Source organism: Urocampus carinirostris, chromosome 10, assembly GCF_059441175.1.
Source record: "Urocampus carinirostris isolate Australia breed hairy pipefish chromosome 10, RoL_Ucar_1.0, whole genome shotgun sequence".
Lineage (NCBI taxonomy): Eukaryota > Metazoa > Chordata > Actinopteri > Syngnathiformes > Syngnathidae > Urocampus > Urocampus carinirostris.
In genome coordinates, this window is record NC_142358.1 from 11941921 (window position 1) to 11958435 (window position 16515).

General features: G+C 38.0%; 2 protein-coding genes across 5 annotated transcripts in view; both read left to right on the top strand.

Annotated features, from left to right (window-relative positions):
* hif1al (hypoxia inducible factor 1 subunit alpha, like) overlaps positions 1 to 1288 on the top strand; it is a 21162-nt gene extending 19874 nt beyond the window's left edge. For both annotated transcript variants that reach the window (XM_088346438.1, XM_088346439.1), the window contains exons 13-15: positions 24 to 144; positions 220 to 334; positions 471 to 1288. In XM_088346438.1, coding sequence (XP_088202564.1) covers positions 24 to 144; positions 220 to 334; positions 471 to 529 — 295 coding nt within the window. In that variant the 3' untranslated portion in view covers positions 530 to 1288. The remainder of the gene's footprint in view (positions 1 to 23; positions 145 to 219; positions 335 to 470) is intronic.
* A 142-nt stretch (positions 1289 to 1430) lies between these two features.
* LOC148357728 (uncharacterized) lies at positions 1431 to 14840 on the top strand. 3 transcript variants are annotated; one of them, XM_088346440.1, is made up of 9 exons: positions 1431 to 1528; positions 2595 to 2685; positions 2757 to 2880; positions 3095 to 3243; positions 5881 to 6023; positions 7297 to 7489; positions 9436 to 9569; positions 9643 to 9805; positions 14511 to 14840. In XM_088346440.1, exons 1-9 carry the CDS (start codon positions 1497 to 1499, stop codon positions 14574 to 14576), a joined length of 1095 nt encoding a protein of 364 aa, XP_088202566.1. In that variant the 5' UTR covers positions 1431 to 1496; the 3' UTR covers positions 14577 to 14840. The 3 variants fall into 3 exon arrangements, with proteins under 3 accessions (XP_088202566.1, XP_088202567.1, XP_088202568.1); XM_088346441.1 differs by having other exon boundaries at positions 5905 to 6023; XM_088346442.1 differs by having other exon boundaries at positions 5938 to 6023.
* Positions 14841 to 16515: the final 1675 nt, after the last annotated feature.

Here is a 16515-nt window from a genome sequence, read left to right on the forward strand (position 1 = left end):
ATAATCAGAATAATGTGCCCTAGGGGTCATGATTTGGACCAGGACGTCCTGTCCCAGTTGATGGCGGCAGATGACAAACGTCACAAGATCGACAAAGATACCCCATCTCTTGAAGAACAGCTCCTGCTCAGCCATGCCCTACTAGTGAGTGTGACCAAAAGGCAGCCAATCAAGGCAGGGGAGGAGGCAGTTTTTGAATGTGTCTGGTTTTTAATACAGGACTGTTTGGAGGAGAGCCCGATCGAAGGGGAACCAGGCACAGAAGAGTTCAATCATTTTTTGACTGACAGGGATCCCATTTTGGGAGATATAAGAGGCCTGTGTGACACCACAAGTAAGTGTGAGCACCTGAAATTGCCGAAATTATACCTGCAAAATCATACAACAGCAATATAACATGCTTCATTTCAGGTACAGTGACTTTTATTTGTGTAAATTTGCATAAATGTAACATTTGTTCTGTTTGGCAGCACTAATGCTGGACATCTTCAAATCTCAGCCGCCACCTGACTTGTCTCCGATGTCTTGACCGAGCTATCATCAAAACGGTGGTTATCAACTTCATCGTAGTATTTTGTCTTCTGCGAATATTCAGATACCACACAGACAACCAGCGGTATCTTAAACTCAGAATATGTGCGCCCTCACCCCCACTTCATGTTCAAAGGGCTATCAAGAAAATATATATTTTTTATACTTAAATACCAATCACGTTAACATTTATCAAGTAAAGTAATTTTTTTCAAGTTTTGGTAGCATTTATTTTTTATTTCCCCTGCTTGCTGGTTCGCGCCTCGACCGAGACATACCTAATTGGTATAATGGCGGCGCCCTCTGTTGGCTGCGGCTGCATCGACTCGCTACAACGGGTCAGGTGTATCGACATTTCGTTCTGTGTACATTGTTACAAAGAATGACAATACAAAGGAAATTATTATTATTATTATTATTATTATTATTGTGTTGGGCGAGAGACATTAAGACGACCCAACACTCCTTATATGGTTATTTCAAAAAATACAAATTTGTACTGTAGTTGTCTTTTGTTATGGTCCTAAAGTACTTTCTTAACAACATTCAAATAATTAAGTTGTGAGTCTAGCATCAGATCATTTTTGACCTATGATAATAGGAATACAATGTGTGCTACTTTTTGTTCCTTTGTTCATTTCCCCTTTTTTTCGAAATGTTTTGACCATGATATCAAAAACAAGGTTGAATGCGACTTTTAATGATGTGGAAAACATGTTTTTTTAATGTCTGTTGCAATAAAGTTTTGCAAAAGCAATGTGTCCGGTGCCCACACTAACAAAAAAGATTGGGGAAAATATGTTTTAAGTATTTTCTTTTTAACCTATGTTGTATTTTAACTGTCTATCCCATGAATATTGTTTTCCTTCCGAACGCAATATAACGCTACAACAAGCCACTTGTCCATATACATATGACGTCATCGATATGCGACGGATTGTATTGCGCGGGGGATTTGAAAACAAATGGACAATTCAAAAATGTCAGCTGTACAAACGTAAGTTTATGCCTCGGTGCTATATTCCTAAAAGCCTTTTTTAACATATTAAACACTCAAGGAATCTTTTACGTTTACATGTCGTACCCTAATTACCTATAACGTAGATCGTCGTTGGGAGAAATTTTGCTCGTTGGGATGTGCTACGGAATTAAAACGTTTATTTACGTTATATTATACCTCTAAACGTTGTTAGTGACTGGATTCCTGTCCTAATTTAGAATGTATGTACAACTGTTAAAATACAATAACCCCTTATTTTCGTGTATGGCATAACAGATAACAATATAGTAAACATTGTTTACGGCAAGATTTGACATGGCACGCCAGAATAAACATGTAATTAAGACTTAAACGACAACAAATGCCAGAATAGATCAAATATTTACAAGGTACAGCTTTGAGATGCATCGTAACAATCGAAAATAGTTGATCGTAACAACAGTGCAATAACAAAATAATATTTTGAAGCAAACAATAAAAAATAAGACCCCTCCCCAATATTTAACACCGCTTGCATCAACGGTTGACTGGGGATAATGGATTTCGGCCAAAACGGTGCAGTTCATTTTAGCTGGGCTACAGTTCTGTTTTGGATAGACAGAACGCCAAAAGTGGCACTAGCTGCCCCCCCGCGCTCGCAGCAATACGTGATCATGGATAACACATCACGTAATATTATTCAACCCGGGATTCACTGAGGCCGTTAAATTCGAAGTGCAAGTTGTGAGGGATTACATACCCCCTCCATCTTCTGTAGCCCCCTGTTAATAATTCAAAGAGACACAGAACATAAGATCCTTCAAGTACTTCCCAAACCTGTTAACTTGCTTTTAAGATGTTCTTCTATTACCTGGCAAACAGTCCATTGTTTGACTGCATGTCCCCAGACCTTTTTTTTTGTCTCTCACCAAAGCTCATCTGGGATAAAAACACACTTAAACCCAACTATTGAACCAAATTTGGAGGACAAACTCCATCGATTGCAAATCTTGCGCTATGTTTGGACAATGTGTTTGATTTTGTTGACTCAATTACGAATACAGTGTATGTGTATATTTGTCAGCGTGTTGCAGCGCAGTGACCCCACACTTACGGTGCCATGTAATGAGGGGGATGAGCTGGACCCAGCAGGAGAGAAATTACTCTTCCTCCAGGTTTTCATCATCATTTCCAGACAGTTTCCTCCCAGAACATTCACATAATCATTTGTTATAAATGTGTGTAGGACAGGCGACGAGTACAGAAGGTCGTGTGGCGTCAGCTGTTTGTTCTGGACTCCATGATGTGTGAGCTGGAAGGCCTTCAATCTGTTGAGCAACTGATAACACAGCCATGTCCTCCACAGTCAGGTAGTCCCACCCACAGGGTCTTCCCACCAATTAGTAAAAATGTGTATTCAAGATTAAATACGTTTTTCTTCGTACTTAAAGAATTTGTGATCGCATTCTCGTACACTGACAAGATTATCATAACTTACATTTTGAAAAAGCTTAAGTCACAGTCCCTGAATTGGAAGAAGCACTCTTAATTTATTACGACTTAAGTCTTCTTCCTGACCCCCAGAATGCGGAGCTCGACGCCGCTGGAAAGCTTTGAAGACAGAAAGCAGGGCAACAGCGCAGAACACGGAGGATCTGGTCGACACTCTGCAACAAAATATCCTCGAGAAACGAAACAAAGTCACACAACTAATGCAACAATTGCAAGAAAAGGTATACACAAACACCTGAGGTGTGAAATGTGAGTAAGATTTTTTTAGGATTCAGTAATCAATATACTTAAGTTTACCTGTCTATCTTTAAAACTTTTTTTTGTTTAAACCTTTTAAGCAAACCTAAAAATATTCTCGTTTTCAACCTTCTTTAATGAGTGAAAACAACTACCAGTACATAATTTTAGTTTTTATTGAGAAAGCTGGTATTGTTTAAAAAATTTTCAGTTGTGCTGTTTGTTTTCAATAGTACAGACGCCTCCCGACTTACGTACATTCGACTTGCGTAAAACGGTAGATACGAACATTTTTTTGGGGATGTCGAAAAATATTCGGACATTGCTGTAAGTTAGAATTTGTATCGTGTGCACCTTTTTCAGAGTAGAGGACATTACTGTAGTGCTTCTTTCTGTCGCTCCCGGTGTGTGGCGTTGTTTGTGGTCACCCAGCATCCACCCATAAGTGAAAAAATCCGCTTCCTCTTTCTAGTTTGTGTGTAAACATCTCTCCTTCACCTGCTTGTAATCCCGCCACTGCCACCAATGTAGCGTGTTGTTTTGTGTGGGTAATGGATTGCTCCTCCTTCATGGAAAATACTCAGAAACACTTACAGTCTCTTTGTAAACACACCGAACTCTCTCCAAAACTAAACTCTCATGCTCTCCCACACTCTCGCACCAACTCTCGCGACATTTGTCGCCCTACTGACATCATTCACGCACACCTCACATTCTACGCTACTCTATCTCCGACATTTTTATTGTTTAATACCTCGTGCATCCATCCATATGGGTGGTGTAAATTGTAAAGAAGAGGTAAACCGTTTCTTTTGAAATGAAAGTGGAATAAGAAAGCTTGATGCGGTTGAGAAAATAGTCGGAATGCTATTTTTTGGCCACTTTTTTACCACAGAGGTGGATCTCTTGAAGCACATCTCCCAAAAGTAAGTTAAACTTAACTTTATTTATCTTTTATAGAGCATATTATTTAATGAAATGTTTATGTTTTAGTACAAAACAATACAGGTTACCTATACAAGCCTTAAACATACTTATTTAAACCATAAACATACAAAATATAGCACTGAAGCAACTTACGAACAAATTTAACTTACGAACGATCGTCCAGAACTCATTCGCAGGTCGGGTAGTATCTGTATAGGGTTTCTCAACCCTTTTTGAGCCAAGGAACACTTTTTTCATGATAAGATTTTGAAGCACTCTGTTGAAAATATGTTTTGAAGAATTGTCGTCACCGGTTTCATGTGTTTTCTAAATCTCAAATGATCGTGTGTTTGTCAAAATGACGGACGGCCTTAATATTTTCCTGCGTCTCTAGCCAACCAGGGGGGGAAATGGTAATCTGCAACATAGTTAAGATGTGACAATGTTACAATAGCAACCAGAGGATATTTCACAAAAGTAGAATAGAAGAAATCTAGCCTGACTGATTAAGCGTCGCTTGAACTAGTCCGGCTGGCACATTTGGGCTTAATCGGTTTCTCAATTCAAATTGAAGTTCTAATTTGTTTTTGATTTTTTTTTGTTTTTCTTGTTTTTTTCCCCATTGATACTTCTTCAAAAATCGATGAATGGGAATTGGACCTATACAAATTACCCTTGTCAAAAGCTTCATTTATACCATCTTTGCAAGATTGTGCGTCTCTCTTAAGGATCTCAATAATCGCTGTAATAAACATATTCAGCAAAGCTCTGATGGCCATTCGACATGCATTCCTAATTGTCATAGCAATAAAGCTCATGGCTGTAACGCGACTATTGCAATTAAAACTTTAATGACAATACAGTGTTGCCTTCATGTAAAGTTTCAATGCGGGATAGTTAAAATAATACAACATATGAAGGTAGTCCATGGAAATGCTATAAAACCCAAATATTTTACTCGTATGAGACAGTTAAAGTGCCAGATGTATCGCTTGAGATAATTGTTGTCTAGTTATTAGCCGGGGCAGCAGGGCAGCGCAGTGGTTAGCGTGTGTGCGGCACAGTTCTGACGTCATGAGATCGAACCATCCTGTGTGGAGTTTGCATGTTCTCCCTGTGCTTGCCTTGGTTTCCTCTGGGCACTCCGGTTTCCTCCCACATTCCAAAAACATGCATGTCAGGTTGATTGGCCGGTTCAAATTGTCCCTAGGTGTGAATGAGCAAGTGAGTCGTCTGTCTCTGTGTGCCCTGAAACTGGCTGGCAACCGGTTCAGGGTGTCCCCTGCCTGAAGACAGCTGGTATGGGCTCCAGCACCCCCACGACCCTACTGAGGATAAGCAGTGCAGATAATGGATGGATAGTTATTACCCTGGGTAGGAGCAAGCTAGCTGTAGAGAATAAATCACAGCGGTAACTGAGCCGGGCAAATTGAACCTGCTTTCATGCAAGCAACTTGAGGCTAAATTCATCCAAGATCGTTAACATCAATATTTTGTTTGTTTGTACAGTGTACCAGAACACATGTCCTCCACACCCTTCTTATCTTTTTAACCACCAAACCAATTTCATGCGTGAGAGGGGCCACTGTATAGGGATACAATGATTAATGACTAATCCTAATGCAACCTCTATAAACCAATCTGAACATTGATTCATTTTATTTGTTTATTTCACCATTTCTGTTGTCGTTCAGAAGCCACAGCGTGATCATTTACAGGTCAACTTGAACGAGGCACGCAAAACCTTGCAGGTACGCGATCATCAGCTGACTCAGATGAAGGCGCAGCTTGATGTGGAGCTTCGAAATGTAAAGACGTGGCAGCGCTCCAGAGAGGCGTGAGTGTCGATGAGTTATACAATGCCGAAAACCTTTTGGCATATTGCCACATTTCAGGTTTCAAACTTATAGATGAAAAAGTCAAAATACACACAATCGTGAAAAAAAACAAATATATACAAGATTTTATATTGTGCTAACAAACCAAAAAGTAGGTGTTGCATAAATATTGGCCCCCTTTGGGTCGATACTTTTTACGATCACGATCTCAGCCAAAAGTCTTTTTGGCTATTTAACTGTAAGTTCTTTAGGTTTGATGGTGTTCTTTTGTGCACAGCATTTTTCCAGGTTTTTCCACAGATGCACTTAGGCAGGGATGTCAAACAGGTTAAGGGATTTAATCCGGCCCGTGAGACAAAGCTGAGGGAAGCGCAAGAGAAAAACGAGCTGCTGGTTGAAATATGGCCACTTGATGTTGCCAAAGCAATATACTTGTATTTCTCTCTCTCTCTTTCTATCTTCCTCCCTTTTAATCTTACTCTCTATTTCTCTGTCTTTCACTCTCTCTCTTTTTCTCTTTCTTTGTTCCTCTTTGTCTCTTTCTCTCTCTGTATTTTTACCTTCTTTTGTTCTCTCTTCCTTTTCTCTTCTCTCGCTTTTCTCTTTCTCTCGTGCTTTCCCCTTCTCTTTTTCTCCCCTTCTCTCTTTCTCTCCTTATTTTTTCTCTTTCTATTTCTCTTTGGATTTCTTTCTCTCTCTTTCTTTCCCCCTCTCTCACTATTTCACTTTTTATCTCTTTTATTTCTCACATTCTCTCTCTTTCTTTGTCCCACCCTCTCTCCTTTTCTCTCCCTCTCTTTTCTCTTATTTCTTTCGCTCTCTTTTTTTTTTCTCTGTAATCTACGAGTCCAGCCCTCGAGAGAATGTTTGTTCTATCGTGTGACCCCGAGTTAAAATGAGTTTGACACCCCTGCTCTAAAGGATTGAGGTTGGACCTTGGTTTGGCTATGCTAACCCCTTTATAATAAAATAATAAAATAATATACTTGTATTGTCATTCTTTGTAACAATGCACACAGAACGAAATGTCGATACACCTGACCCGTACAGTTGTTATTTGTAAAGAATTCCATTATAGATTTTGCTTTATGTTTAGGCATGTTGTTATGTTGGAAAGAAGATGTTCATGCGCCCCATTTTCAGGTCTATTTCAGACCCCAAAAGATTTTCTGCAAATGTGGCAAATTGACCAAAAGTTCTTGAGGGGCTAAAACTTTCACTTGGCACTGTAGATGCTGTGGTTAATGAAATAACTCTGCGTACTGTTGCTAGCTTGCAGACGTACGTGGAATCTGTGCAGCAAGTTGCACACGTCAACTTACTGTCCTTCAACCAATCGGAAGTCTCGCTGGAACTGAGGCCACGCCCCCTCAATCATGCAAATCCCGCTTTGAATGATCTGAAGCCGTTGAGGGTCTCAATCATCTGGAACCAGAACAACCGATTCACACTTAAGCTGGATCCGGTACGAAAAAGTCTTGAGTCGGGTTTGGTGCCGTTTTTCATCAAGGAGGCAGTTGAAATGAGTCCTGGCCAGGGGTCAGCAGCAAAAGTATGCGTTGCCTTTCTTATAAGAATTAGGGAAAATAATATTATGTAATAATTAAGACATTTTGCTCACTTTTCAGAATATTTTTGAGCAAAACAAGTTGATATCGTGGCAAAAAAATGGTAAAAGTAATATATTTTTGTATTTTACTATATTTTTAAGCTTTTTTTTCAGGCGCATAAATGGAAATGTTTAAAATGATTTAAACAAATAGATAGATAGATAGATAGATAGATAGATACTTTGTTCATCCCCGAAGGGAAATTCACATTTGTTTGGGGAACTAAAATTATTAGACAATGGTACACATTTTTTTTAGTACATTGTTATAAATAAAGACTAAAATAAAAAATAATGCTAAGAAAAACGTGTTTTCACTTTAACAAAAATATAGCAAAGTAATACAAGTGAATCTTTAGAAAAGCATAACTTCCAGATTTTTTTCACCTCATTTCTTTTTACATTTAAAAAGTTAAATGTCCAAAAATAATACTTAATATGTATGCTTTATTTTACCCCCCAAAAATAGGGGAAATAATATGTATTTAACAATGTTGCTCCTTTTTGAGATTATTTTCTAATAAAAATTTTAATATTATGATTAAAAAATTGGTAAAAGTATTTTTTTATTTATACTGTATTTTACTATATTTGTAAGTTTCTATTACAAAAATATAAATAATGTCCAGAATGAATACAAACTATTTAAAACAAGGGAGGTAATGGTACTTGTCTTATTGTTTTGGTTTTTTTTTCCCACCAGTAAATTGTTTTAATATAAAAGTAAAAAAAAACCTCAAAATAAGTGTTTTATTTTAATAAAAACAAGAGGGAAAAAACGTTTTCAACTTTCCAAATGTTTTTTTCATCATTTCTTATCTTTATGTAAGTAACAAAGGGTAAAATATGAAGATAAAAAATAGTGTTTACGGGTATCAAGGTGGGGGATTTTGTAAGGTTTATTGTTATATATTCTTTATCAATTATCCATTATCCGTTATCGGTCAAATCATAATACGCTACAAAGCCAAGGGGCCGAGACACTTGCTCTGAGCTAAGAGGCTGAGTAAGGGGGGTTTTTAAGGGTTATTGATCTATCTTCGTTATTCATTATCCATTATCCGTTATCGGTCAGTTCATAACACGCTACAAAGCCTAGGAGCCGGGACACTTACTCTCAGCCAAAAGGCCAAGCTAAGGTCCTAGCACGAAAGCCTTGCTGTGATCATTGCGAATGAACCGTTCCCGGAGGTACTGCAATACCGAGTCGACGCGTGGAGTGGACAGAGTAAGCACCCATTCCTGATACAGTCCAACAAACACAGCCTTAAACCTGGGTCTAGCAGGATTGTAGATAAGAAGGGAAACTACATGACATTTAATCTCATCATCACACCATTTTTACTCACGGTGCCATGTTGTACAATGTTGTAATTGAGCATTATGGGAAAGAGTTTGGCCAAAATAACGCTGTACAACATGGTATTGTCAACTAGAAATAGTGTGATGATGAGATAGAACCGAATGCCTTTTCCAATGTAATCCTGATCCAAAGGAGTCTAGTGAATGGATAGTCCATTTGGGCTCATTATTGTTATTATTACTAAAGTTATAATTGGGCCGGGCCACAAGAATAAAGTCAGACATTAAACTGGTCCGTAGTACAGTAAAGATTGCCGACCACTGCCTTAAAGTACCCCAGGGTTCACAGCACTCCCATTTGAGAATCACTGATTTAGACAAAAGTAATGCTATATTGTGGCATATTGGCAAATATAAAGATTTATAGCTAGTAGGCTTTAAAGATTTTTGTAATTTCTGGCATTTCTGATGTTGATTCTGACTTTCTGTCATATGATCAGGCAAGCCCTGTAAACCTGCTGCAGGAAGATATCTCCGGCGGCTCGACCCAGCTCAGCGCCGCCCTACTGGAAATCGTGGAGAACTATGCGGGTCAAGCCGACCTACTGGCTGAGATTCAGACTCTGCGATCCAGGTGGGCTTTGCAAGTGACCCCTCGCTACCCTGCCTCAACCGACATAAGCGCAACCACTTCTTCCTTTTTTTAGCTTCGCCATCGACTGGCGACCTGCTCAACGTGTCCTAGTCTACCTCAAGTCTGCGTCAATCTTATGTCACCTGGAAGTAGAGAAAGGTTACCCCAGTGAGGGAGGTGTCCACCTGCGAGAGGTAGAAAGAGACGGGCAACTGCTGAATACGGATGGACTGCAGGTGATTATTACTTGTCAAGTCATGTTAGTCTTTAATCACAAGATGTCTCAAAGGGCTGCACAGACCACAGATTACTGCAAACCACAGACTATTATGATACCATCCCCTGATCCAAAACCTACATGAGGGCAAGGAAAAAACTCAAAAAAACTAGACATGAGGAAAATGAAGAAACTTTGGGATGGGACTACACATTACTAGCAAAATATCATGAAATGTATCAGCAAAAAAATAATAATAGCACTTCATTAGTCAATACCATGGGCGGGCAACTATTTGGAGTAGCGGGCGGCATTGGGTTAAAAGATTTGGCCATAGTGGCCGATCTTGGACACCTATACAATGTTTTCATTTATGAATAAATATAAATAGAGACTACTTCATGTTATATTTCTTTATATTTGTTGGCAACCTGTCATCAAATTGGTTTTGAAACACTCACATTTAAAGCAAAATAATATATTAGGTCTCTTGTTTTATGCACTTAATTCTATATTTACTTTTGTAGTATTACTGTATGTATAGTTTGTTTGTATTGTAATATTTTTGCAGTTGGATTTTTATAATATTTCTGTAGTATTTTTGTAGTGTAACTGTAATTTTATTTTTGTGTTATTTCACAATATATTTTTTTTCGTAATTTTCCACAGTACTAATTTTGTAAAATGACTAGTAATATTTTTGTCCTATTTCTGTCGTAGCATTTCCATAATAGTATTTCTTTATTATTTTTGCATTATAACTGTAGTTGTATTTTTGTAATATTTCCGTTGTGGTATTTTGTAGTATTTCTATTTTTTAAGTATTTCTATAGTAGTATTTTTGTAATGTTTCTAGTATTTCCATAGTATTATTTTTTTAGTAATTTTGTAGTATATATGTTGTAATATTTCTGTTGTGGTATTTTTATAATATACTATTACAGTGTTTATTTTACCTCTGAAAAGTGATGAATCCCGGGGACTCACATGCTCAAAAATCTATGGGTCCCAACAGAGATCTATGGGTCCCCAAAATTTAGTGTTATCGAGGTTGAAATTGTAAATCGGTGACAAATATATAATACAAATCTATAATAAATATATAATAAAAATATATAAACATGCATTTCAGGTGAATTGGCCGGTCCAAATTGTCCCTAGGTGTGAATGAGCGAGTGAGTTGTCTGTCCCCGTGTGCCCTGCGATTGGCTGGCAACCAGTTCAGGGTGTCCCCTGCCCACTGCCCGGAGATGGCTGGGATGGGCTCCAGCCCCCCCGCGACCCCAATGAGGATAAGCGGTACGGCTGATGAGATGAGATGAGATTAATCATCAAATTATTAATTCATTTTCTGCATCAAATTATTGTTGGTAATATACAGATTAAAGGGATAACCACAAACCTGTCTTTTTTTGCATTTTCTCCTTTTATACTTCAGTTTTTTCTTAACTTCTTTATACAACATAATAATTCGTAATATAATGCATCAAATCAAGTAAGCTGTTTGATAGCCGGCTCTCTTGAATGAGTTGAAGCCGAAAAAGCCGGCTCTCTAAAAATAGACAGACTTTTCACCACACAACTCGAGATCGACGTGCAGACGAAAACTCGAACCGCGAGACCAAAACAACATCTGCTGGATATGCCTGACGAAAAGTTTGGAGTGCGGTAAATCTTTGTTTAAAAAAAATGTAATCGGGTAATAATGACAATTTTGTGTCAAAAAAGTTGCGTCCCCAGCAAAAATGATGCGTCTAGGACGCAGGGTCGCGGGCAAACGAGAACACTGCTATTACTGTAGTAGTTTTTCTAGTATTTCTATATTTTTGCTTTTTAGAATGAAAGCTAGATCATTTATTAGGTGCCTGTTTCTAAACATTAATTTGACATTTAGTTTTGTAGTCGACTTGTGGTATTTTTGCAGTACTTCTGTAGTATTTTCTTTGAAGGGGCAATGGGGATACATATGTCTCACCATTTTTTTTCACAAGTATTACTTTATTTACTATCATACCAGCTCAGTAGCCTAGATGGTAGGGCGCCCGCTTTGAGACTGGGAGGTCGCTGGTTCGCGCCTCGGCCGAGTCATTCCTAAGACTTATAACATTGGTAAAATGGCGGCGCCCTCTGCTGGCTGCGGCTGCATCGGCTCGCTACAACGGGTCAGGTGTATCGACATTTCAATCTGTGTACATTGTTACAAAGAATGACAATACAAAGGAAATTATTATTATTATTATTATATGTATTGGCAAAATGTTTTGACCATTTTCGGTTGTTGGGCTGGATGAAAAAACCCGACAGGCTGCATGTGGTCCCCCGGTCGATGCTTTATTTGTGTACAAGCTTAAGGAATAAAGTTATACATTGTACGGTTTTACGTAATCAGGAATTAGAAATAAAAGTAATTGTATTGCATTATAGTTATATAAAAAGACTTGATATACAGATACAATTAGTAAAAATAAGTATTACTTTACAGGATTCCAATTTTATCTAAGGTTTGCACACTACACGGAACAATATTGAATTCCGTGTTTGTTATTTTTAACTCTTTTTAGTCTTTTCCTCGTTTGCATTAGCTTTGTTTACATTTACAATGTCGGTTCGCTTCTCTTTCTCGGCGGTCTCATTCAGATTTCACACAGACCAGGCACACTTTCGGACATTTCGCGTGTTTTTAAACAATATTGGGTTCTTGATGTGCTCTTAAAGTGAACTAAAACCAAGCATATCTGAATATGAAAGAGAAAGTTTAGATTTTGCTCCGTACACTATACTATGTGGTAAAAATTGTTTTTTTGGGGGGGGGGACTACAAGCAACTACCTGATCTTGGTTTCCTCTATTTTTTTCTCAAGGTTACACTGTTAATTTTTCTTAAACAAAATGTAGTCATTTTAATTATATTTATAGTATATGTTCATGATATCAAAATTTTCAGATTACATCATGGACTACATTTTTCAACGGGTAATCAGTAACTGTATCGGATTACATCTTTTAAATAATCCTCCCAACCCTGTTCATGTATAACGCACACTGTATTGTACCCATAAAAGAACTCACAGTTTGGGTTGGCATTATACACCAGGATTTACTCTAGCACGTTATCGTATTTGAGCACTGATTGATCTTACGAAAAATATCACTGACCACATTTGTGCAATGGGATTTGAATCCGGATTGCAGCGGCGAGTGCACTAATTCTTAATCACTTGACCACTTAAGTTATAGATGACATAGGAAAACGTTGAATACGTGGGGCCAATGATTAAAATCATGTATCGACAATGTAACCTATGAACATTATACCAAAATAAAATCTACAATATATTTTTGAATGACTTTCCCATTCAGTGTCAATAAATGATTTTAATCATGTTCCCATGTATTCAGAAACGCGGTACAATGAGTAAAAATAGTGTGATGATGAGATCAAACCTAATCCGTCTCCTGTGTCATCTAGAAAAGTAATGGTTTAGTGATTAAAAATCGGCACTCTCATTGTCAGGATCTGGGTTTAAATTCCGGTGAGATGGTTCTCAACCCACAGTGCTTAGTTTGAGCTGAGATAAAGTGCAACAAAATCGTATAAGGCTTTTTCATGAAGAAATAGGGGTGCGTATTATTCATTACTGAGCGTTGTACACAAATAAATACAGTGATTTAGTAGCCATTCAAAATAAGGAGAGCAGACTTTGGAACTTGCAAGGAAAACTGGAGAATACTGGACCAAGAACACTCGAGACGCAAAAAAATCCAAATCTGTTCGAAAGGTCCACCCTCTGAGCCCTTTTTTTAAAAAATTAAATCTTCTGTGTTACAAAAATTGGATCAGCCCTAAGGGTGTAGGAATGAAAGCAACATGTTTGGTCAATATTGACAGTGGGAGGTTAATCGTGCATATTAGTCTAAATAACAAACAACAATGATCTTAAACAAAGTACAAGGCCAGTCAAGCCAATCCTTAGTATCAGTCCTTGCCAATTCACATTCTGTTCTTAGCATCAATCACTCGTGTTTAGTGTTCCCACGGATCCTTGAAAAGACTTAAAATACATTGAATTCGTTATTCTAAAAATAAGGCCTTATTTGGATTTGAAATGTTTAAAATCCAATTTTTAAAAGTCTTAAAAATGTCAACAAATTAAAAGGATTTATGTTTTTGGAAACTAAAAAGATTTAGTAACATTGATCAATTGTCTTTTTTTAGTAATTCACCGATTTACTTTTGTGGTGACGTTGCGTGACCACCATAATGGAACTCTCAAAACGGTGATGTGATTTCAGTCGGGCTCTTCATAGCAGACGCATGTCTTAGGTCTACCCACAATACACATCGCAACTTTGGACAAAGACGTTTACTTTGGACCATGGGAAAGTGTGCATTTAATAGGAAGTGGCTGTCGGACGTAGGTTTTTTCGCCACGGCTAAAAAGCTGTGCCAGGTAATGTGTACGGGGCACAATGTCTTCTGTGCAAGTATTTGGGATTTTTTTGTTGCTTGGTCTTAAATTTGATTTCAAAAGGCAGTAAAAAGTCTTGGATTGATCTTGCCTTAAGCTGTAGGAACCCTGATTGTCAAATATTACTATCGTGTGCCTTTATCTTTAAAACACTAAAAATGAATCTATTATCAGCAACTATTTTCACCGACAAAGATAAATTAACAATTGTGATTAACTGTTTCTTTCCCTACTAATGGTTTTGTTTATTTTCCAGCCTCAAGACCATGACTGTAGCCTGACCAGTTGGGTTGCTTTTCTCAGCACCGCTCCTCTCATTTGATGCTTGGACGGTTCTCAAAAAAATCCAACTTGCGAGAAAATGAGTCACGTGACGGATGTAATCATGCTTGCCTGCGCGTGTCATCCTGCAACCAAAGGACAAAGTAGCCATCTGTTCATCGGTTGAATTCCGGACACAATCTGAACCAAGATACTGAGGAACTGTTTGGTTACGAGTACAAAGATGCTGAAATAATTGCAAAAAACAAAATTCATTTTTCCTTTTAGAGTTTTTTTTTGTGTGTGTATTAAAGTATACCCCAAATTCTACAAATAGATCAATACAGAAGTCCCCAGTTTTTTTTTTTTTTTGACCATAATACAGTGGAACCTCGGTTCTCGACCATAATCCGTTCCAGAACCCTGTTCGAAAACCGATTTGTTCGATCACCGAAATCATTTTTCCCATTAAAAATAATGTAAATCGTTTTAATCCGTTCCAACACCCTGAATGTTCAACGTAAACATAAAGCTAACCCAGGCTAATCGTACGTTCACGTTATCGTAATCTTCCGTACGAAAGATTACGCTAACATGAACGTAAATGTAAAAATAAAAAATAAAGAAAAGAATTATGAATAGGATTTCTTACCTTTGTGGTGGTCAGCAGAAGGCGCAGGTGGACGGTGGAGCTATTATTTCTTTCTTAAATTCAATAGTTGTATGCACTACTTTTCTTTTTTCACCTGTAGCAACTTTCTTTGGAGGCATAATTAGGGGCTAAAACACTTCGTACACCTATATTAAAAGCGAAAGCAAAACGAAGCACGTCCGCACGCGATAACAGTTGGTCAGGAAAAGAGCGATCTACACCCGTACGCCGCTCAGCATCGCATCCTAGCGTACGCACTCACGCATTACTGCCGTTAGAACTCCGATTTTTTGACCGAACAGCGAAGCAAGAATTTCTCTAAATTTTTGGTCGGACTCCGATTTGTTCGAACTGAGAGGCGTTCGAAAACCGAGGTTGCACTGTACTTGAAAATAAGAGGATTAAGAAAGGCTCATTATTTTTATTGTAGAAATGTGTTGTACCACCCTAAAAGGGGGTCACCAGATAGCCCACCAAGACTACTTGAGCAAAAATAGCTCATTGTGATTTGCTAGGAAATTGGGTTTCTCACTTGCATGAAAGTGTCTTTAAATACTTAAAATCCTATTTATGAATGTAAGTCGGTGCCCTTCTATAAGGCAGACATTTTAGTGGTTGACTGAGCCCATTTCAACCCTACTTCTCATTATTAATTAATACGTGGTAATACCATAGTAGGTTGATATAGTAGACATGTTTATCAAACTGGGAGCCATTCAAACTAATCAGAGACGAAAAATCTAGATCTCACATTCAAGAAGGTTGGTGGCCCCTGCCTCAAATGTTTTAGACTCCTTTTCTGGGGTAAATGGAGAGTATAAGCATTTTTTGGAAAAGATACACCTTGCTTTACTGAGTAAAATAGACCATAAAATCAAAAATGTTGATACAGTGTCTGATATAACGTCTGCCCGGCATGCTTACAAAACATCTCTGCCCGGGTGGCCAACAACTTTTTCAAGAAAAGAAAAAAAATCTCTCGTTTTTTTTTTTTTTTTGTTTTGTTTTTTTTTTTTCAACAAATGAAATGTTTTATTCCGATTTTGAAATCGTTTTGGAAATATCGGAATTTCGGTTCGTTTGGCAATTTGCGGACTCGGCAGCCAATCAGAAGCCTGCATCGAATAACTGTGCTTCCGGACTTTCCCGAGCGTTATAAGGTTGTGCATTTGCATATAATTTTCCAAAGTAGGCGCAGAGAGAACACAAGAAAATGGATACGTGGTTAGGAATTGTTTTGTCAATTTAATAGCGCTCTTACTGGTGGGATTGCGGTAAGACGTTTTCCTTGTGTGATGTCATTACGCACGCACCATATTTCGTTTTGCTAATTGTTGAGTGCCATGTT

Bases quoted from the DNA above. Each gene is read 5' to 3' on its own strand.
- LOC148357728 (XM_088346440.1), top strand. From the start codon at position 1,497: ATGGACAATTCAAAAATGTCAGCTGTACAAAC. The intron at 9,570-9,642 runs GTGGGCTTTGCA...TCCTTTTTTTAG, and splicing joins ATTCAGACTCTGCGATCCAG to CTTCGCCATCGACTGGCGAC. The intron at 9,806-14,510 runs GTGATTATTACT...TTTATTTTCCAG, and splicing joins TGAATACGGATGGACTGCAG to CCTCAAGACCATGACTGTAG.